At 41.5% G+C, this 22821-nt stretch overlaps 1 protein-coding gene across 1 annotated transcript in view; it reads left to right on the top strand.

The window, feature by feature from the left end:
• Nucleotides 1-21689, top strand: part of LOC143286069 ((Lyso)-N-acylphosphatidylethanolamine lipase-like) — a 25937-nt gene extending 4248 nt beyond the window's left edge. The window contains exons 3-7 of the mRNA XM_076593633.1: nt 7338-7624; nt 8601-8832; nt 10125-10239; nt 11347-11533; nt 14301-21689. Of these exons, the coding sequence (XP_076449748.1) occupies nt 7338-7624; nt 8601-8832; nt 10125-10239; nt 11347-11533; nt 14301-14621 (1142 nt within the window). The 3' untranslated portion in view covers nt 14622-21689. The remainder of the gene's footprint in view (nt 1-7337; nt 7625-8600; nt 8833-10124; nt 10240-11346; nt 11534-14300) is intronic.
• Nucleotides 21690-22821: the final 1132 nt, after the last annotated feature.

The raw sequence follows: 22821 nt of genomic DNA, 5'->3' as shown, positions 1-22821 counted from the left end.
TGGAAGAGAGACTGATAGAACTGATTATAGCATCCACTCCACTTGAGGACTTCCAACGCGACCTGCTGGGAAAGGCAAAAGGGTACAAGCTGGCCGACGCTCTTGTTGAAGGCAAACGATACCAAGCCATAGTTGCCGGACGCAGCAAGCTTCAGCAACTCAACCCTAGCACAGGGGAACACAAGCTTGACCTGCTTAGCGACAAGCAGGTATGGAAAACCAGGTCATGTGGGAATTGTAATACTTCCCATGATCCACGGAAATGTCCAGCGTTTGACAGCACCTGTCACCATTGTGGAAAGAAAGGACATTGGCGACAAGCATGCAGACAGAGAAAGAGAGAAGACCTGGCCCGCATACAAAACAGTGATAGCAAAAAGAAAACCAAAGGCAGAAAGAAAATTCACGACATGGCGTCGGAGACTGAAGACACAAGTGATGACGACAACATTCAACATGACACAATCAACATTTCCAGCGTCCGTAGTGAAGCTTTCACAACGATGGATGTCATAGCCCCAGGAAAGACACCAGTTAAGCTGAAAATTGACACTGGGGCATCTGGTAACACTCTAACTCTACAGACATACAGGAAGCTGTATGGAAAACGTGATCCATCCAAAATTATCACACCTGTCAAGAACACAAAGCTGACGGCGTACAACGGGCAGAAGATTCCTTGCCATGGTAGCCTCGAGCTTGAGCTCAGTCACAAGGGCAAGCTCACTAAAGCCAAGTTCTACATGGTAGACGTAGAAGGCCCATGCATCATCGGTCTGCCTACCTGTGAGAAGTTGAGGTTGGTGACTATCAACTGCAGCGAAATCAGCACAACAGACGTTTCATCAATTGAAAGCCTAAAGCAGGTTTACCCAGGCCAGTTTGACACTCTTGGGGACTTCCAAAACCCAGCCCAGCTATACACCTAACCGGGAGCAGAACCCTCCATCGATCCCCCAAGAAAATGTTCTGTGCACCTTGAAGAACAGCTAAAAGCAGAGCTGGAGAAAATGGTTAAGCAGGGAGTCATCCGTAAGGTCAAAGAGCACACAGACTGGTGCTCCAGCCTAGCCTACTCAGTGAAAAAAGATGGCTCTCTCCGTATCTGTATTCATCCCCAGAAGCTCAACGCAGCATTGAAGCGATGTCCCCACAAAATCCCTACGCTAGAAGAGATCAATCCCAAATTCACTGGATCGTCAGTATTCAGCAAGATGGACGCCAAGGCAGGATACTGGTCAGTCCACCTCGACGAACCAAGCCAACTGTTGACCACGTTCCGAACGCCCTTTGGTCGTTATTGTTGGAAACGACTCCCCTTTGGACTGCGTGTATCGCAAGACATTTTTCAAGCAAGAATGGACGAGATCCTGGAAGACCTTCCAGGCGTAACCGGCATCACAGACGATGTGTGCGTGCATGGCAAGAATGTGCAGGAGCACGACGACAACCTCAGGCGCTTGATGGAAAGAGCCAAACAGTGTGGGCTCGTTTTCAATTCAGAAAAGTGCGACATATGCAAGGAAGAGATCTCCTTCTTTGGGAATATATACTCCAAGGACGGGATTCGCCCAGATCTGGCCAAAATCCAGGGCATTCAGAGCATGCCAGTCCCTGAAAACAAAGAAGACTTACAGAGATTCCTCGGCATGATGACGTATCTGTCGACGTTCATCCCAAATTTCAGCAAGGAGTCACAGCCGCTGAGGGAGCTGTTGAAAAAAGACGTGCCATTCATCATGTCAGAAGACCTCATCCACTGCTTCAACAACCTCAAGAAACTGGTGTCATCAACCACATGCCTCAAGTTCTATGACCCGAAGAAACCGACTGTGCTGGAGGTCGACAGTTCCATGAAGGGCCTGGGTGCAGCCATCATTCAGGATGGGTATCTGGTCGCCTTCGCATCCAAGTCACTTGACTCCACACAAAGCAACTACCCAAACATCGACCGTGAGATGCTCGCGGTGGTCTTTGGAATCACACGGTTCCATACATACCTCTACGGGAGGCCTTTCAAGGTGATCTCGGATCACAAACCGCTCGAGATGATAGTACAGAAGCCACTGCTCAAAGCCCCACCACGTCTCCAGCGCATGCTACAAAAGATCCAGGGATATGACTACGAGGTGGAATACCGCAGCGGGAAATCCATGACCCTCGCAGATACGCTGTCAAGACTTCCATCCCAGGCGGACAAGACATCCATTGATCTCGACCTCCGTGTGGACGGCCTAGACCTCTCCGAGGACGAGATTGGTTTCTGTCAGTACGATTTCATAAGCTTCACACCCAAGAAGCTATACCAGCTACGTGAAACCACCAAGACCGATCCTGTGCTGAACAGCCTGATGGAGACCATAGTTCACGGGTGGCCAGACAACATTAAAGCACTCCCGACAGATGTCAGACCATACTGGTCATTCAGAGACGAGCTAGCAATAGAAGATGGGATCATCTTCAAAGGACAGGAGGTAATCATACCCAAGGTTCTCCAGCAGGATGTACTGAAACAACTCCATCGATCTCACCAAGGCCTAGAGAAGACGCGACTCCTGGCCAAAGAATGTGCGTACTGGCCAAACATCTCCAGAGACATTGAGCAAGTAGTCAGATCATGCGCAACCTGCCAAGAATTCGCGAGTGCAAACCAGTGTGAGCCCCTTCTTCCCCACGACATTCCCAACAGCCCTTGGAGAAAATTAGGAACACACCTGTTTGAAATTGAAGGCCGCAACTTCCTCCTGATTGCAGACTATTTCTCAAAATACCCCATCGTGACCGAGATGAAAACCACATCCAGCCAAGCCATAGCGGATGAAGTGGAGAAGGTCATCGCCATGTTCGGACGGCCCGACCAGATTGTCAGCGACAACGAGCCACAGTACCAAGGCCAGCCTTTCAGAGCACTCATGGACAAGTACGGCATCGAGCACATTACCTCATCCCCAAGATACCCCCAATCAAACGGCTTCATAGAACGCCAGGTGCAGACGGTCAAGAAGTCCATCAAGAAATGTGACAGGGAAGGAAAAGGTTTCCAGCTCGCCATGCTCAACCTCCGAGCCACTCCTGTGGACTCCAAGCTCCCATCCCCTGCCCAAATGCTCTTCGGTTGTCCCCTAGCCACCCTTCTACCCTCGCAGGTAGCGCCGCTCGCTGAGTATCAACAGTACAAGCTACAACTGGACGAGAGGCGACAGACTATGAAAGCCAATTATGACAAATCTGCCTCCAGTGACCTCCCCCCACTCTACCCAGGACAGGGCATTCGTATCTGGAACCAGGAGACCAAAAGATGGGAGCCAGGGCAGGTGGTGAACAAAGCCTCCACTCCCAGGTCATACAACGTCAGAACGTACACGGGCAGCACACTCCGCCGGAACAGGATCGCCCTGCGCGAACGTGTCAGAGGAGAGGAAAGTACCGGCACGTCCGAGTCAAGAGATGCACCGACACAGCAGCAGACCATTGGACCAAAGGAGATACTGGCTACAGACAAGTCGATGTCGGCAGGCAGTCAGAGCTCCCCCGTTTCCCCGGACACTCAGATACTCACGGCACAGAGCCCTCCCCCACCCAACACCATGCGCTCTGGCAGGGAAGTGAGAAAGCCCCTGAGATACAGGGAAGAGTGACACTAACAGACTGTTCACACACATACACACACACACACACACACACACCGCAGTACTGAAACAAGGAAACTGTTTTACTTTTCGTTTTCGTTATTTCTTGCATGCACACTGTTTTACTTTTCGTTTTCGTTATTTCTTGCATGCACAAGTTATGTGCTAGTTTAGTGACAGTTTCCGTGTTCAAGAACAGAGCAATTTAATTCTGAGTAGATTGTTTCAATGTTATTGAAATTGGATCTTCTGTTGAAAGAAGGGGGATGTTATACATTGTACGAAACTATGTCATACGAAACCATGCCAATGGTTGGGCGGCTTTGTGTGGGAAGATCTGGAGAATAAACAAGAAAGATCCACACGCTCTGGGTTGTGTCCATTCTGTCATAAATACTGTATCATACGAGTATTTCATGTGTGTGTGTGTGTTTGTGTGTGTGTGTGTGTGTGTGTGTGTTTATAGGTTACAAATGAAAATGATAACAATAGTTATACTACAATGTTGTAATATGACACAATGTCATGATGGGATGCAGTGTAATTAAAAATGTAGAAACATAATATATGCTTGATAAGTTGATATGATCTTGATATTATGAAATGAATGCATAATATTGCATGATATGATGTAATACTGTGATACAAAAATATAATCTTAATATGATATTCTGTGATTATTGATATGCTATAATTATAATATGTAATGTAATGATGAAGGGGAATAAGGGGGTGGTGATACCAAAAGGCTGTGGTATCCTTTTGGTTTTGTGTTTGTGGTGAGCAGCTTACATGTTCATTCACATGTTATGTGTGTATAACCAGTTTTAACTTGCCATTTAGACATCCATACTCTGTTTCCAGAGGTTGTACATACCTGGTACATCACTATTTCCATAACCACCTTTTTATATGGATTATGGGTTCTTTAAATGTACTCTGCTTGATATCTGGGTGTTGTGATCATATGTATGTTGACTTGGAGGATTGGAAAAATGTGTCCACAGCACTACAGAGATTAGATTTTTTACTTGTTCTCTTTAAATCTTTTATTACTGAGATTTGAATTTAATAGATGTCTGTATGTAACCTCAGGCAGTGCCAAGATCAAAACCAGTGACCTCTCAGACCCTTGGGAAAGCTAGGCACTTTAATCACTAGGCTGTCATGCCGTTATTGGGTATCCAGATCCACAGCTTATTCATCTTATATATCTTGATGATGAAGTTTCATCTTTTAGTTAACTGTTTAAAGAGAAAGAGAAATCAGTATAAGTCTCTCAGTCTTTCTCTGTCTCTGAATAAATGGAAAAAGATAGTTTAGATCAATTCAATATTGGATCCATACAGTCAGGAATTATGATAAAGCATCAGTCCACTACTTGTTGGATTTATTTACAGAAACCTGGCTGAAACTGAAAGAGTTAACTGGTTTGGTGATTTCATTTCAGTGTGGATGCTGCCAAAGTTGAAGATAAAGAAGTTATGTCTGGTGACTTTAATATCAGTTTATTAATACCTCAGCCGCAGTGGAATCAGATACACACACACACACACACACACACACACACACACACACACACACATAGCCTTCAGTCTGGAACAACCTATCGACAGACTAATATGAGTAACTCATAGTTCCAGCACCCTCATTGACCACATCTGTATTTCATGTAAACGGAACATTGTAGAAATATGTTCTCCAATCACTGTAAGTAGCAGTCACTCACCAGTGTGCATCACTTCGAAGAGAAAAGGTATAGAAATTACAAAAGCAGGTAACAAAACCATTGGATACAGACTAAAGTACAAGATCAGCACTCTATGTTGTAAATGTATTCATAAATCTGCCCCTTCCAACCTCTGTGGCTGCCTTCACCTCTACACTTCATCTTGCTCTCTATGATTGGCTTTGGATCCACTCTGTTTGTGCATACCCAGATTCAAATATTCCACTGTCTGCCGCTGTTCTTTCTGTCTCTGGACCTTTCATTTGGAATGAACTTCCTCTTCTGCTTCTTCAGGTCTCCTCACTCAGCTCTTTCAAGTCTGGCCTTAAAACCCACCTCTTTCCAAGGTAGCTTCCCTCCCCTGCCTTTTCTTTGTCTTAAGTTTCTCGAGTTTTGAGTTACGCATGTGTGTGAATGACTGGTGTGAAAGTGCTTTGATTTGACTCTGCTCAAGATTCAGCACTATGTAAATAGTAAAATACTTATTATTATTTAAACACTTTTAACGCAGATACTTTTTTTGCATGATTTACTTTCTTCTCCACTCTCTCATGTCTACCAATACACCAATCCAGACAAAAATCTTTAGAATTTTGGATAAGAACCTCTAGTAATACTTATAAGCAGGCACCACTCGGGACTAAACGGGTGAAACGCCATGTGAAACGTCCATGGATACCTAAACAGACTGAAAAAGAAATGCGCCTTGGGGATCTTCTTAAAACAATAAATCAAGAAGAATATGTAAAACAATGATATGTAAAACAAAGAAATGATGTGAACTGAATGTAATGAAAAGCAATGTATAAGTGTTTTCAACAGAAAGTTAATGATTAATGATAGATGCAAATATAATGATTTAGAACTGGTAACTGATTACTGTCAATCCAGAAATATAAATTCTGAAGTGTAGATTCCTAATGCATTAGCACCTGAAGTTTTTGCCTGTCAAATGTCCATGAAATAGTCAAGTACCAAAGATATACATGAACTGGGTAGATAAATCATGAAGATTTTGGCACCAGTAATAACAGCTTTCCAATAAACATTTTTACCATGATGACCAAATTATCTTTTTTAAGCAGTTAATTTGATATTGTTATTATTTTTGTATTTAGCATTAGAATCAAGAGTGAGCCAAGGAAGGCTTTACTTCTGTTGTTGTTGAACTTTTCATGGTCCTAAACAAATATAAGAGGGTCACAACCATGACATAACTGATGGATTGCCCGTCCCCTTCCTCACCCTTTATGGTCACATGTTTCTCCTGATGATTTTGTTTTCTCTGTAATGGAAAAGTCAAATTTACAACAGATGTGGGGTGTCTCATTTATCAATTGATGGTTGTGATAATGTGAAACAAGAATCTAGCAAATGAATAATGACGGTGTGATATTCTGTGAGTTGAGAAGTGGAAAGTGTCTCCATTCGCCTCATGTGTGTGCTTTATTCTTGTTGCCAACTGTTGTTATGTCACTGAAGAACCCTGATTTTTTTTTTTTACAGTACTGTCTGTTTTTGCACCATCATGTGAGCATGGTTTCAATGCACATTTTCAACAAAAGACTGTTACAAAAGATTGTCACTATGTATTCACATGTCAGTCTAAGTCACTGGCAGGTTGCCATACATTCTGTGTAGGCCTTTAGTAAAAAATGGCATCATTTTCAGTCAAGTGACTGCCAAGGTTATGTTGAAAAAAACTACAAAAACACTACAGTTTTTTTGTATGTTTCAGGCAGTCCTGTTCTGTCACACGTTGTACAAGTCTTTGGTATGTGGGGCTGGTCATTGATGATTTGGGCTACAAAATAAAAGAGCCTGTCAGCACTGATGCTCATTACAAGACTAGAAGATTTATATATATATATAATAAAATGATGTTAAGATGGTCTGTGATGTGATGAAGCCAACTTTGTGTGTGTGTGTGTGTGTGTGTGTTGTGTGTGTGTGTGTGTGTGTGTGTGTGTGTGCATCAGCTCTGCCATGTGTCCAGGACCAGAGGATGGTGGGACTGGACAAGGACTGTGTGCTGTGGTCGGTGACCTGTAACCTTCGGGGGCGCGGCACCCCTATCCTGCTGGTGCATGGCATGGGGGGAGGGGTGGGGCTGTGGGCCATGAACCTGGAGGCCCTGTCCCGACACCGCCCTGTCTACGCCTTTGACCTCCTGGGCTTTGGCCGCAGCTCTCGCCCCAAGTTCCCCACCAGCGCCCGGGAGGCTGAGGATGTCTTTGTTGAGTCCATTGAGAAGTACCGTGCAGCGGTAAGGTTGACAGTTAACAAACAGTTGTGAGTCAGTGTTGACACTATCAAACAGCTGTGAGTCAGTGTTGACAGTTATAAACAGCTGTATGTGTTGACAGTTATCAAACAGCTATAAATAAGTGTTTAATGATTTTTTTAACCCATACAATCGGTCAGTTTCTGGAGGAACTAAGGGAAGTAATCTGCCAGTAAAGAGTGAGTCATGGGATTGTAGCTGACTGACTAATGGATTATGGCTGGTTGATTGATGGATAAAAGCTGATTGATTGACAGATGGAATGACAGGTTATAAGAGACTGTTTGGTCAATTCACTGAGAGATTGGTGGCTGATTGACTAACCAGTTAAATGACAGGTTGTGGCTGACTGACTGATGTTGGATCAGGGACCGACAGATCTGTCGGTTTGACTTTGATTTGATTTGATATGGATACTCATATAGCACCTATCTTCAGTTGGAGACCAAGCTCTAAGTGCTTTACAAACTCCGGGTCATTTGCACAACAGGCTGCCTGCCTGGGTAGAGCCGACTGATGACTGCCATTGGGCACTCATCATTTGTTTCCTGTGTATTCAGTCAGATTTCAGGCACGCACACATACACACTCCTACAGACATGTAACATTTTACGTGTATGACCATTTTGTTAACTTACCCCACCATGTAGGTAGCCATACTGTTTTTGGAGTTGTGCATGCTGGGTATGTTCTTGTTTCCATAACCCACGGAACGCTGACATAGATTACAGGATCTTTAACATGCGCATTAGATCTTCTGTATGCATATACGCACAAAGGGGGTTCAGGCACAAGGAGGCCAGCACATATGTTGACCTGGGAGATTGGAACAATCTCCACCCTTTACCCACCAGGCGCCGTTACTGAGATTCAAACCTGGAACCATCAGATTGAAAGTCCAGTGCTTCAACCACTCGACTGTTATGCCTGTTGATGGCTGGCGATCATCGTTGGGCAGGTGGGTCTGGACCGCTTCATCCTGCTGGGCCACAGCCTGGGGGGCTACCTGAGCGCCTCCTATGCTCTGCGTTACCCGCAGCATGTGAAGCACCTGGTGATGGTGGACCCCTGGGGCATCAGCCCCAAGCCCCCGGACGGCCCCCGCCGCCTCCACTTTCTCATCCGCTGCCTGCTGGCCGTCCTTAAGATGGGGTACCCCCTGTCCTTGCTGAGGGCTGCCGGGCCTCTGGGTAGGTAGGAGGAAAGGATGGGAGGAGTGGTGGTAGGGTGGTGGTGGTGGTACTTTAGGTGAGTGGAAGGAAGGGAAGGGAGTATGGAGGTGGGGTGGTCCTTTGAGTGGCTTGAAGGAAGGGAGGAGGGTATGAGGTGGGCGGGGGAGGTGGACCTTTGGGTGGGTTGAAGGAAGGGAGGAGGGTACGAGGTGGGAGGGTTGGGGGGGTGGTCCTTTGGGTGGGTTGAAGGAAGGGAGGAGGGTGTGAGGTGGGGGGATTGGGGGGGCGGTCCTTTGGGTGGGTTGATGGAGGGTATGAATTTGGGGGCAGGTCTTTGTGTGGGTTGAAGGAAGGGAGGAGGGTGTGAGGTGCGGTGCAGTCCTTTGCTTGGGCGGAAGGAAAGGAGATAAAGCAAGGGGGTGGGGTGTGGGGAGGGCAGTCCTTTGGGTGAGTGGAAGGGAGAAGGGTATGAGGGGTGGGGGGGGGGGAGGTGGGGGAGCGGCGATGGGAGGAGTGGTGGTGGGGTGGTAATGGCGGTCCTTTTGGTGAGTGGAAGGGAGGAGGGTTTGGGAGGACCCGGGGGGGAGGGGTTGGGGGGAGCGGTCCTTTGGGTGGGTTGAATGAAGGGAGGAGGAGATAAACAATGGTGGTAGGGTTGGGGTGGGGGGGTGTCCTTGGAAAAGTGGGAGGAAAGGATGTGTGGGTGGTGAGGGTGGCAGGATGGAGGTGGGTATGGGGTTGGGGGTTTGCTTGTGTTCTGGAGGTTTGGTACTTGTATTTTCCTTTTTTTGCTAATTTGTTTTCTTTTTACTGTCCTACAGATTAAGTGTTCAGGGATGTGACCTATGCCAAAATATGTAAATGCGCTTTTTCATTTCAGTTCAAAATCAAAAGAAAGCAACAAAACAAAACAAAACAAGGGTGCATCTGAGCATGACTGCTGCAGGTACTCATGAAATATGATAACAGGATTAGTACATTTAATGTCCAGGTTTTGTAAGCTTCGTTCTGTTTTGTGATTGTGTACAGGCAACGCCTTTTGAAAATCCCCAGAGCAGAGGCCATTCCTGAAATCAGCCACCTACTGTTGCCTACATTCTGTGAAAATCAACAAGTTATATTTCCAAGACAGTGGGGGAGGGGATTGGTGCGGGGGGTCATTTTTGGCAGGTCGTCTCTTGCCCCCTGCCCCCGCCCAACCCTTTTGTCCTGTATTGATCATATTCTGTTTTTCTTTGGAGTGGATTCCAACCTTTTTCTGTAAAATTAAAAGAAGTTTAAATTTCAAGCTGGGGAAATATTTTTGGCAGGTCCTTTCCTGGTGCAGTACTATCGGCCCGGCCTGGCTGAGACGTTTGCCACCAAACTGGGTGACACGTCACTACTGCACCGCTACATCTATCACTGCAATGCTCAGAATCCAAGGTAAATCTGTGGTGTTTGTGCTGGTGAGTGTGTTGGTGGATCTGTGTGTGTGTGTGTGTGTGTGTGTGTGTGTGTGTGTGTGTGTGTGTGTTAAGGCTATAAAGCATGCTTGTGGCAGAGACACTCTTTGATTCTTTTGGAAAAAGACTATTTTTAATCTAATCCAGTTTTGAAGGGAATAGCCAAGAGATTTGTATCTGCAGGTTTCTTGGGATGGAAGGATGGGGGAGTATGACAAGTCTTTGATATATATTAAAAAAAAAGAAGAAAAAAGTCTTTGATATATTAGTCATCTGAATTGGTTTGTGTGGGTGTGTTGAAGGGGAGTAAAGGGGGTGAGTGGTTGGAGGGGAGTGTCCTTTGGGCAGAATATGAGAATGGCACTTGGGGAAGGGGAGGAAAACAAGTCTGAAGGCCCTCTGAACACACAGGCATTTTTTATGTGTCCTGTAAGTTAATTGTATTTCTCACCTGGTGTGTGTGACGGGTGACAGCAGGGAGGTATAAATGCACAATATGATCATGATGATGTGACAATGTACTGTCTCACCTGGTGTGTGTGTGTGTTTGTGACGAACGACAGCAGAGAGATATATGCACAATATGATGATGATGATGATGATGATGATGATAATGTGACAATGTACTGTCCCACCTGGTGCGTATGTGACGAACAACAGCAGAGAGGTTTATGCACAATATGATGATGATGATGATGATGATGATGATGATGTTCCCATGGTGTGTGTGTGTGTGACGGGCAACAGCAGGGAGATATGAATGCATAATATGATGGTGATGATGATGATAATGATGTCCCACATGATGTGTGTGTGTGTGATGGGCGACAGCTGGGAGGTTTAAATGCACAATATGATGATGATGATGATGATGATGATGATGGTGATGTCCCACATGGTGTGTGTGTGTGTGACGGGCAACAGCAGGGAGGTATAAATGCACAATATGATGATGATGATGATGATGTCACACGCATGGTGTGTGTGTGTGACAGGCGACAGCGGGGAGGTATAAATGCACAACATGCTGATGATGATGATGATAATGTCCCACATGGTGTGTGTGTGTGTGTGTTACGGGCGACAGTGGAGAGGTGGGCTTCACCAACATGACGTGGAACCTGGCCTGGGCCAAGGACCCCATGATTCATCGGCTGCACACGCTGGACCCAGACATCCCCATCACCTTTCTGTACGGGGCTCGCTCCTGGGTCAGCCGCGCCACCGGCTGGAAAGTCAAGAGTTCACGTGACAACAGTTATGTGGACGTTCAGGTTGGTGAGAGTGGTGGCGGCAGTGGTCAGGTTTCTGTGTGTGTGTGTGTGTGTGTGTGTGTGTGTGTGTGTGTGTAGCTTTTAACCCTTTCGCTGCCAGGAAAATGAGGTTTAAGTGAAATCAATTTGCCAGGGGTTTTTTTCACAAAAAACGGGTATAAATTTTCAAAAAATTCTGTGCCCTTTGTTATTGGAGAAAGACCCATAAAAATATATTTTCTGAAAGGTAAATGGATAAAGAATACAAAACACATGATGTTTTCCTATTTTATATATTTTTCGTGACATGCTGTTGTTTTGAAATCAGTATTATGTTTTTTTTCAAATTTTCAACTTGTTCATTACAAACATGAGTCAGGTAATTTGCACTAAAATATCATATTTTCTGGACAAATGGATATCTGCACACACAGAATCATACTAGAACAACCACAATAAAAAATTTTTAAGAAAGAAACAGATTCACAATGCATTGTGACTTCTCCAAGTGATAATATGGATGAGAGGCCATGTCCTCTCACTCTCCACTCCCCTCCTCTTCACCCCTCTCACACGGTCACTTTATCCAGTTCTCATCAGATCACATTGGCTGAGTGCTAAGAAAATCGCTCACACTGTGTCTTGCTAATAATTCAGTCACTTTCTGTTGTCTGTTTTTTATTTTTTTATTTTTTATTTTTTATTTTTTTTTATAGTTATTATTTATTATTTATTTATTTATTTGTGTAAGCTTATCTATCATTGATTCACCTCTTTTTTTATTTTTATTTTTTCCTCAAGGCCTGACTAAGCGCGTTGGGTTACGCTGCTGGTCAGGCATCTGCTTGGCAGATGTGGTGTAGCGTATATGGATTTGTCCGAACGCAGTGACGCCTCCTTGAGCTACTGAAACTGAAACTGAAACTGTTGCAGCTGTACAGCCGGCATCACTCACTGGTAGTTGTATCTTGGCCACTCTCTAGATTGTTCCCTTTATTTTCTATCAAATCGTCCTATATATGTTCATCACTGTCTTCTCCTTTGAATTTAGGCTTCAATTCTTTCTGAGCATCAGCTGAAGAAAGCAATCTTGGTTGATTTAGTTCGTCAGGATCACATGTCTTGAGCACGGCGTCAGTCCAACATTTTGTTGAGCGAGCGAGGAAAGGAGCCAGGCAAACACTGCTACAGTAACCTAACCAAAATGTTCAAATAAAGGACTGCCTCATGACGTAGATGGGGTTTCTAGCTATGAATAGAATCTAGAAAGATTCCCAAAGCTAAAGCTACCGGTATTTTGTCAATGAACTGAATGCAAACCAGGGGAAAGTCAGAATATTTCGATAACGAGTTATCTTGTCATTGTGGCAGTGAAGCGTACATGCTTGCGATGATGAGTTATCTCATCATATAGGCAGCCTAGGGGTTAATGGCCGTGAAAGTGTGACTGTCTTCCTGCTGCCCTGAAACATGAATCCAAAGGACAGGAATTGTTTCAGAATGCAAAATTTTGATTAAAAAAATAGTGGCAGGCACAAGTTTTCGGCAAAATTGTTTTGCTCAACTTAACAGGCAAAAACTACATGCATACAAATTTACACCATGCAAAATCTGTCTTTCTCATTAAAAAAGGCAAAAACAAAAAAAAATCATTTTTCAAATGGCCAGAGCTATTCAGATTTGTTAGTTGTTGAGATTAGATTCATGGTGCATTACCACATTAACAGAGATGCACATACAGTAGAGCAATGAAAAACCCAGGCATATCGTCACGGTCATTAAACATTGAAACGTACAAAAGTGTGTCCATGATTAAGCTATCATACAATTAATGTTAACTGGAGAATTGAATTATGTTTCCTGGCTTATTGAAAAATAAAGAAAAAAAGGAAAGAAAAAAAGATTGACAGTGTATTTTTGCTGCAGGATTTATTACTGTGTTTTACTGTGTTCCTTCTATGCTCTGGTATTGTGGAAAAATCTACCGAACACATTTCCAGGTTGTTTAAAGGGAAGGCCAGAGCACCTGTACACACACAAAGCAAAGAAGGTGTGCAGTTTTGTTCACAGCTATGGCATGTTTTCTGACTCACTCAGAGTTGGTGGTTTGGTAGCCAACCACATATTACATTTTTTTTTAAGATTGGCAAGACAAGACCAGACATGTTTATTTCTGAAAACCTATGGGGGTATATGAAAATGGTCCATATTTCATGTAACTGGTATAAAATGATGAAACATATTTGACATTGTGCTTACAGTCAGTTGAAATGGCCATACCAGCTGGTTGCCCGTGAGAAAGCATTTAGATATCCTTCCTGGGGAATGGACATTTTTCCCTGGAAACTAAGTCTTTTCAAATTCTCATGCATTTGGGGATTTTTTTCATTTTTCATTTCTTTTGTCTATTTTAAACAATCTTTATTCAAAGAAACACTAACCCAACTGTACAACAGATAATTAAAGCACATCAAGCTAAATTTATAACCATGATTCCTGTTTCCCCCCCAGACCCGCTCTTTTTTTCTTTTTTTTTTTAACCTTGCCAATCTATTTTAGTAACACTAAACCTTTGTTTGAATTTCAAGAATAAAGTGTGAAGAACAGTAAACCTTTCTTTGAACTTAAAAAAAAAGTTTGGAAAAAAAAGTGTGTGATACGATGGTCTCAGATGAGTGGTATATATATATATATATATATATCTATATATCTATATCTATCTATATAACAGATCAGTGGTATATATATATATATATATATATAAAGGTGTGTGCTGTTATGGTGTCAGATCATCCGAGGCGCAGGCCACCATGTGTACGCTGACCGCTGGGACCTGTTCAACACGCTTCTGGAGACCATTGCTTTCAGCGTGGACCGCGACACGCTGCCCGACCTGGACACCAAGCTGGTCAAACGTATCCACGCCGCCCCCACTGTCCCCTGCTTCCTGCCCCCTGACCCCAACGACCCGGACTTCCAGCGCCCTCTAGGTCACATTGACGAGAACAGTCCACAGGACGAGGGGTCAGAGAACTCTGAGGAGGAGGAGGAGAGAAAGGAGGATGATGGTGGGAACATGCCAATGTTCTCTCTTCCCCACAGTAGTTGATTGCAGGTGATAGAAAAGGAGAAGGAGGGGAGAAAAGACCAAGTACCTCACAAGATGTGTTTCTCATGAGAATATCTCACACTGTGCCTCCCATTTTGTGTCGTGTGAATGAGTTGTGCCTGAGTTCCAGGGTGTGATGAGTGATTCACAGTAAATTATGAATTTTATGAATATCGAAGATATAGATGATTCAAATGGTGTTGATGATAATGATTGTTGGAATGATTGATTTGTAAGCATGGAACACTGCTTTATCACAGGAAACTAATTGGAATGTGTAAGGTTTTAAAGAATATCATTTTTCTAGCCAATTTTCATGGATGCATCTGGTATAAATCTCAGTAAAGCAGACTAACAAAAGCTGTACTGCTTCACATGTTGGAACATGTACCAGTCACCTGCCTTCACAGTAATTTTGGTTTGATCTCCTCCTCAGTCAGTGTAACCCTGTCAGCCCAGGAATGTCAATTTGATGTGGACAGTTGTGTGCAAAATGGCATATCTTCATTTTTTTCTGCATGCATCCTAAAAACAGTGCACCTTATCTTTAGAAAAGAAAAGAAAAAAAAAGGGATTTTGTTTTGTGACGCAGCCAAACACAAGAAAGGAAGTGGCGAATCTCCTGCAGCAATTCTTTCAGCTGTTGATTATGTAATTTGTTATTGATTATGTTTCTTAATCGGAGAGCCTGTGAGATTTAGTGGACTGACTCTGCAGTGGAGATTGCCTGTAGTCATTTCTTAACTTCCTTTCTTTTCCTTTTAACTTGGTTTCAGTTTCAAGGAGGTGTCAAGCATGTGAACTGATCCATATATGCTGTACAGCATGTTTTAACTCTTTCACCACCAAAGACGACCTTAGTCGACTAGGCAGTTCAACTTTAGTTGACAGCGAAGGGTCGTGTTTTTCACATTGTAACAAAGCTTGACAGCTGCAGCCAGTTTCCGCACCAGTAGGACAATGACTAACCTTTGCTCCCTGGCCCAGTTTGAAGTGAACAAGTCCGATGTATTGTTGTGGCACGAACCAAAGCATGTGACTGAGAGCATCTTATATAGAATATTTGGCTTGGGGGAGTGTTTTTCATGTAGAAATTGGTGATGAAAGAGTTCAAGGAGAAGGAAAGGGGAGACCCCAGGTGTTGGCCAGGCCTTCAGAACTATAAAATGTTACAGGAATGAAAGAGATGGGGAAAGAAAGGAAAAAGTGAGTTTTTTTCTGCTTTGTGTAACGTAGAAACCCACTTTTATTCTTGTAATTCTTTTTTTTTTTTAGCTTGCTCAGAAGATGATTTCATTTAACACTAAATCAGCTATCTTTTACATTGGTTCATTTTTGGCTTGTTCAGAAGAAGTTTAAAAAAAATCAAAATCATTATTTTATATAGTGTTTTATTTTAAGTTTGTTGTGAAAAAACAACAACATGTTTTGCGTCATTTCTTTTCCTGTGTTATGGACTTTAAAATATTATACCTTGTTGGCTTTTCAGCTTACAGAGATGAGATTTTTCCATAAATTTATGGAAAACAGTAAGTCTTAGATCCTGTGAATCTTATAAATCTGTTGAGAAAATCAACGAGTCCATACGCATGCGTGATAGGTTAATTTTTCATTGATCAGACATGCGCGTTGATCCATATTCCCAAATGGAAGGGATTCTCATTTGGTTTTAAATAATCTTCAATTGTACACATGATTACCATACAAGCAAAGACAAAAGAGCATCATCAAGCATAAAGCTCATACTGTGCTTACTTTTTGCACTTAAATTTTGACATGACAGCTAATGAACCATATTATTATTAATGTCAAATAACTTATTCATAAACTGGAAATGAAAAACAACAACAAAAAAACAAAACAAATGAATCAACAAATAAGATATTGGTGTATGATATCGGCATGAAATTAAATTTATATTGACAGGTATCGCCTGGTAAAAGAGAAACATGAAAAAAAGAGAACAAATTTAAAAGAAATAGAATTTAGAAAAGGAGATCGTAGTGGGAAACAGAGGGGAGAGGAGAATTACTGACTAATCAGACATTAGCCAGTCCATCAAACTTTGAACGTTGAACATTAGGTCAGTCAAGGATATGATACGATTAGGATATCCTACGCAGATTTATCAAACATAATCATGTTGTACTCCTTCTTCACAAGTATTTATAAAGTCAAAATCTATTTGAATCCGAAAGGAACTGAAGAAAAGTTTTAAATATGAATACATTTATATCATTTTGAAGATCAGGATCTCCTTACAGATTTTTGATTGCAGGAGATCCTTCCCAGTGCCTTTTAAAACAAATTTTTGATTCAGCTGTGGACGGTGCGGGCCCCCTGGCTCTGCATTCTTATCCCGCTGTTTGGACACTTTTCACACACTATTCTTTTCAGTTGGTTTGCTCCCCCTTATCCGTGCCAGAGGCTCACCCAATGATCCTTCACCCATACATCTCAGCCCTGACGCACGCCAGTTTCAGTAAATTTCAAATTTCTAGAATCCCATCTCTAAGTCATGAAGAAGATTTTGTATTTCAAATTTCTAGAATCCCATCTCTGAGCTAAGTCATGAAGAAGATTTTGTATTTCCTATTTCTAGAATCCCATCTCTGAGCTAAGTCATGAAGAAGATTTTGTGATGTGTAAAAATTGAAAACTTGAACTCTAGTTCCAGAGTAGTCGCAAGGAGAAATTTTCAGTTATGCCTCAAATGATTGGTTGATTGGTCCTTGTGAGGCCACTATGTAAAAATCAGAGTTATTCTGTCAGTCAAAAAAAATTATCACCTTTAAACTGCAAAGAAACATCTTGCTCTTTTACAGAACAGTCTGTGAATAAAAAAAGGCATTTCTGTTCATATTTATTTTTAAAGGAGATGCTGATAGTTTTTTGCTTCTACGTGTATGTGTCAACATTGAAGATGAAGTATTTTTTTAAGGATTTTTTTCCATCTGAACGTACACATGGGTTTCTGGAACAGATTATATATCAGTAGACATTGTTGATTCTCCTTTGTCCAGAGAAAAAAGTAATTGTGGAAGACATGATATGAACTTGATCTATCTTTTTCTTGTTGTTGTTGCTGTTCAATTGTTTTGTTCTTTTTTGTTTTTATTTTTGGTTGCCATGTATTAAGCATCTAATTGCAATTTCCTGCTAAACCTCGGGTATTGCACCAATCTGATGTTCAACACGTAAAACTGAGTGAACATTTGTGCACCTTTACTGTTTAAAAAAACAAACATCTAATTGTAATTTCCTGCTAAACCTTGGGTATTGCACCAACCTGATGTTCAACATGCAAAACTGAGTGAACATTTGTGCACATTTACTGCTTAAAAAAGCAAACAAACCTAAAATAGGGCTGTTTTTCAGCACGTTCATGATAATGATAAATAAAAGGACATCTGGTATGCCTAATCCAATGATACAAAAGCCCTGGGCATTAACAATAAAAAATATAATGATGCATGCTACTAAAAACACAGGAATACACCCACATGTGCAAATCATCCAACCCCAACCCACAAACCCACACCCACTCCATAAAAGACACACGTGCACAAGCACATCCCTGCCGTTCAGGGGCACATGAGCATGTTTATGTTTGAAAATAGTAAAAATGATAGATGTAAAGAATTAACTTGATAAAAACATAAAAGTGAAGACAAGGAGTTATTTGGCTGGAAATAAATGAGTTTTCAAAGAGGTTTTCAAAGAAGGGCAAGAAACAGCATGATGGACAGGAAACGGGAGTGAGTTCCATGTGGAAGAAGCCTGGAAATGGAAAGTGGGTTTTCCATACGATCTGATTCTGTAGGAGGGAATTTTTAAGAGACAGTCATCACCTGATGACTGGAGCTGGCGAGATGGAGAGTAGTGATGCAGAAGCTCAGAATCATAAATTTGTAGCACAGGAGAGAGAGAGAGAGTTTGTAATCTATTCTTCTCTCAATATGTAACCAGTGGAGGAAATGAAAGAGAGAAGTAATTTGAGCAGATTTGGGAGAAAGGAAGATGAGCCATGCTGCATGGTTTTGGACTCTCTGGAGTCTGAATAACAGTTAGTTGGAGTCAAGCCTGGATAGGACCAGGGAACAAAGGGTTTTGTTGCATCATGAGACAAAGTACCAAACAGAACTTACTCTACGTAACTTATGGTAACAGATATGGCAGATCGAGGATATCTGCCGTTCAAGAGATAGAGTCTGGTCTAAGCAAACACCAAGGTTGCGAACAATTTTTGAAGTTGGAACATTGCCCCATTGAATTGAACAGCTTTGGGGAGTGGAACAGAATTTAGCAAATGTTTAGGAGCAAGAAAAATCATTTCTGTTTATCTGTCATTGAAAGTTTGGCATTCAGGTTGTTATTGAATCAGAGATCTGCTTGTTATTGAATTGGAGATCTTCATATGAAATATTCTTAAGAAAAAAAAAGTTTGTGTTTAGTACTTGCCAGTTGAACATGTTTTGGTTTGCTGTGTACAAATGAGACAATTTTTTTTTTTTTTATTAATTTTTTTTATCTAATAGTTGTATTTAGAATTTGTTACAATTTCCAATTGTTGATCTATTTCCTTGATAATCTTACCATTCAAAACTGGTCAGTAATCTTTTGTGTTGTCTACCTGACTGATTTTTGTAACTTTCTCTCTCTCTCTCTCTCATTCTCCTTTCTTTTCTCTTTCCTCCATTTCCCACTTACTCTTTCGTTTTTCTTCAAATGGATGATTTTGTCGATTTTTTATAATCTGGGAATGATGAATTAAACGGAATGGCTGGCGTCCTCAGCATGGCCTAGTCTTATTTGCCATATGGAGCTAAATGGTTGGGATACTGTGTCAGAAACTGTGTTTTGTGGGTTTGTCTTCATGCAGATGTGACAGTTTTGTGTTGACGCAGTTGAGCATTTGTATGGTTTGACAGTCCTGATATGGCCCTGTGCAGTCGGCTGGACTGTAAGCAACAAGAACAAGAACATGAACTCATGCTAGTTTGTACTATATTTCAGTATGATTGGTATTCATGGTGTAATATATACCTTTATTGCAATGAAATCCAGTGCAAGTAATGTCCACTAGTTTGAAGATGTTGATCATAATGTATTTTAATTTGAAACATAAATGAGTACATTCTGTGGGAAGTTGAAGTTTATGAAGACTTGTTTGATGTACAGAAGAATGGAAGGTTACATGCATGCCTAAATGCAGATTGGCTGATAGGCCAGGTTTTACTCAAAGCAAATGTTCTCTCTAATACAGACAGCAATTGTAAGTAATTTTGCATACAAGTGACACTGATATTGCAACTGTAGCAGGGTGCATGCCCCTCAGTTCCTGTGTTCCTGCATTATGAAATTCTTCCAGAATGTTCACTTATGTTTCTAAAAGCCATTTCTGCTAGGTCCACTGATCACAACATGATAACTGAAACTTAAACACACGTTTGTATTAAAAAAAAAAAAGAAAAAAAAAAATGTTGTGTACAAATACAAAATATAGCATGTCCAACATGATGTTTGATATGATAATATGATATGAACATCACTTTGGCAGATGTCATAAATGAATGTGAATCATCATACCATAAGGAAAATACAGATCTTGTCTAACACATTTGACTCGCACTTAATGAGCAGTTCAAATGTTAAAAACAGCATGGATATTTACAGTATGGATATTTACAGTAACTTTACTGTTTTCCAAAGCGAGTGTTCTCAATAAATAGCAGTTTTAGTAGATTACGCTACACAAGAATGCGCTGAGATAAAAGCTGTTCTTTTACATTTCTGATTCAGTGAGTCCATGTAATCACCTGATTTGAGAGAAGTCTGTGTGTGTGTGTGTGTGTGTGTGTGTGTGTGTGTGTGTGTGTAACTTCAACATTAACATATGAGATTAGGTATTTTTGTAAATTGAAAACCAGACAAATACCTTGTTGCAAAGTCTGCATCAGATACTGTAATCATGATAAATGTTTTTTGTTGTTGTTTTTCTGCAACAAATGGTTCAGGCAACCTTTTTTGTTTCTTTTGGGCATTTTTCTGATAGAAAATTATTTGAATTTTTATTCAGAACTCCGGAGATACATAAGTCAGGTAATATTATCAGAACTGTTTGATGTTTTGAGGCACATTTGATGTTTGACTTGTGACAGTGAAGCATCGAAGGATGACGTCTCTTTTGCAGCACATGGTGCACAGTGCTACAAAATACTCTTACACAGAGATGAAGGTTATTGTGCACACATAGTCGTGCTGCTTAATACACAGTTCTGAGATGAAGAAAGGAGCTATTGAACTTGTATTATCATTTGCAGACTGGTATCAGTGGATAGCTCACAACATATATATTGACACACAACACACAGTGACATATTATGTACCATGGTATGAGTGTGTACTACAGTCTCATAACATGTACACATAACATTCAGTGCTATTATGCATACCGTGGCACTCATGTGTAGCGCATGATACCATGGAATACTTCTCTTACCCACAACACATAGTGCAAAGTATGTATGTATATGCTTACCAGTATGACCTCAGTATATTTTAATAATCTTTAGAAATGTAAATGATGAAAACAAAAAAGAGAAAAATATGATACACAGATGTTCAAACAAAACAAAATATACTGATCAGATTTAAACATGCTTTTTTATTTATGTATTTATTTACTTATTGATTATCAGGCCATCATGATCAGTTGTTTGGCAATTCATTGATCGGTTGGCAAAATTGGAACTCCACTCCAGTTGATGCAGTGTAGAATGACTAATAACATACATGGTCATCCATTATAGCGCATATTGATAGACATTTGAATTATGCTATGATGAGATTTGGATTCTTTTTTTTTTTTTTTTTTTTTTTTTTTTTAACTGTTTATTATTCAGTATTGATGTAGATAGTCATGTACAATATTTGTTCAATGTTTGTTATTCGGTTTTGATGTAAATAGTCATTTACAATATTTGTCCACTATGTAGAGTTTGAAGAGAGGATGGTAAGTCCATTTATGCTCGTCGCCTACGTATGAATAAAAAATAAAACCACTTATTATGTTTGGTCTGTACGAAGCATTTAAAAGATTGAGTGTGTTTGAAACATGAACATGTTTTTTTGTATTGATGTTTGACTTCCTTATCTTCATGTGTTTCCCCTTCTAAGGGGAATAAAACATCTGAGTCTTGAGTCTTCTCCCTTGCTTGTTGTGTTCATTCTTTTTCTAACTCCTTTTTTTAAAAGTTTTAAAATGAGTTTTGAAATCATATTGATTATAAAATTAATCAATAAATTAATCTTTAAAATCAACACGTTGTGGTGAAGTGGTCAGTACTGTAGACTGATTTCTGAAGGATGTAGACATCAGACACTGAAACTTCTTAAACTGGCGGTTGCCTCTTGTCCAGAGGTGAGAGTGCTCTTTGCTCCAAAGGGGCCGCACATTTGAGGGTCAACCACTTAAAGGAGATGTATTTTTGGGAGTGTTGTTCAAATCTCCTGACCAGCATCATAGGTGTCTGTATTTCTCAGGATTTATTTTGGAAAGAAGCATGAGTAAAGCACGTGTCATAGTCTGAAAGCTATGGATCCCTGCAGCAGCATCAGTATCATTCCCATCATTGATCAAAAATAATTTCGCTTGTCATGCCATGCATCTCCACTCAAGATGGTGTTGGAGGAAATGGGTCGGTCGGTGGGGGGTACGTTCACTTTGTCAACAAAAGGGGGCTTAAAAGATGGTGGCCTGTATATGTTGAATTAGAACAGGTGCTGCTGAACTTTTTCTTTTTTTTTTTTTTTTTTTTTTTTGCTGCCCCCATCAGTGGCATTACTCCCACGCAGTCATTTAGATTCCCCCATACACGACCATACCCGGGTTCGTCCGTCACAGTTCCAGCGTCGGCAGTCCGCAGGGAACTATTGGTGTTAGGTCGCAAGGAGGCCACACACCAGAGGAGACCCTGCACTGCTGCTGAGTCACTTAGGATGGTGTTCAGTGGTGCCTGTTCTGATTCAACGTACTTAGGACACCACCTACTAAGCCCCGTACTAACGACAATAATGGCTTAGTCCCTCCCAGAGTGGAGACCGCCACCACGTCCCTCAAATAACAGCCCCCATGAATCTGCCGACACTGACATTGACAGGACTCACCCCAAGCACAGATGTGGAGGGGTATCGAAAC

Source organism: Babylonia areolata, chromosome 9 (genome assembly GCF_041734735.1).
Source record: "Babylonia areolata isolate BAREFJ2019XMU chromosome 9, ASM4173473v1, whole genome shotgun sequence".
NCBI lineage: Eukaryota > Metazoa > Mollusca > Gastropoda > Neogastropoda > Buccinidae > Babylonia > Babylonia areolata.
This window is presented reverse-complemented; position numbering and strand designations above follow the sequence as displayed.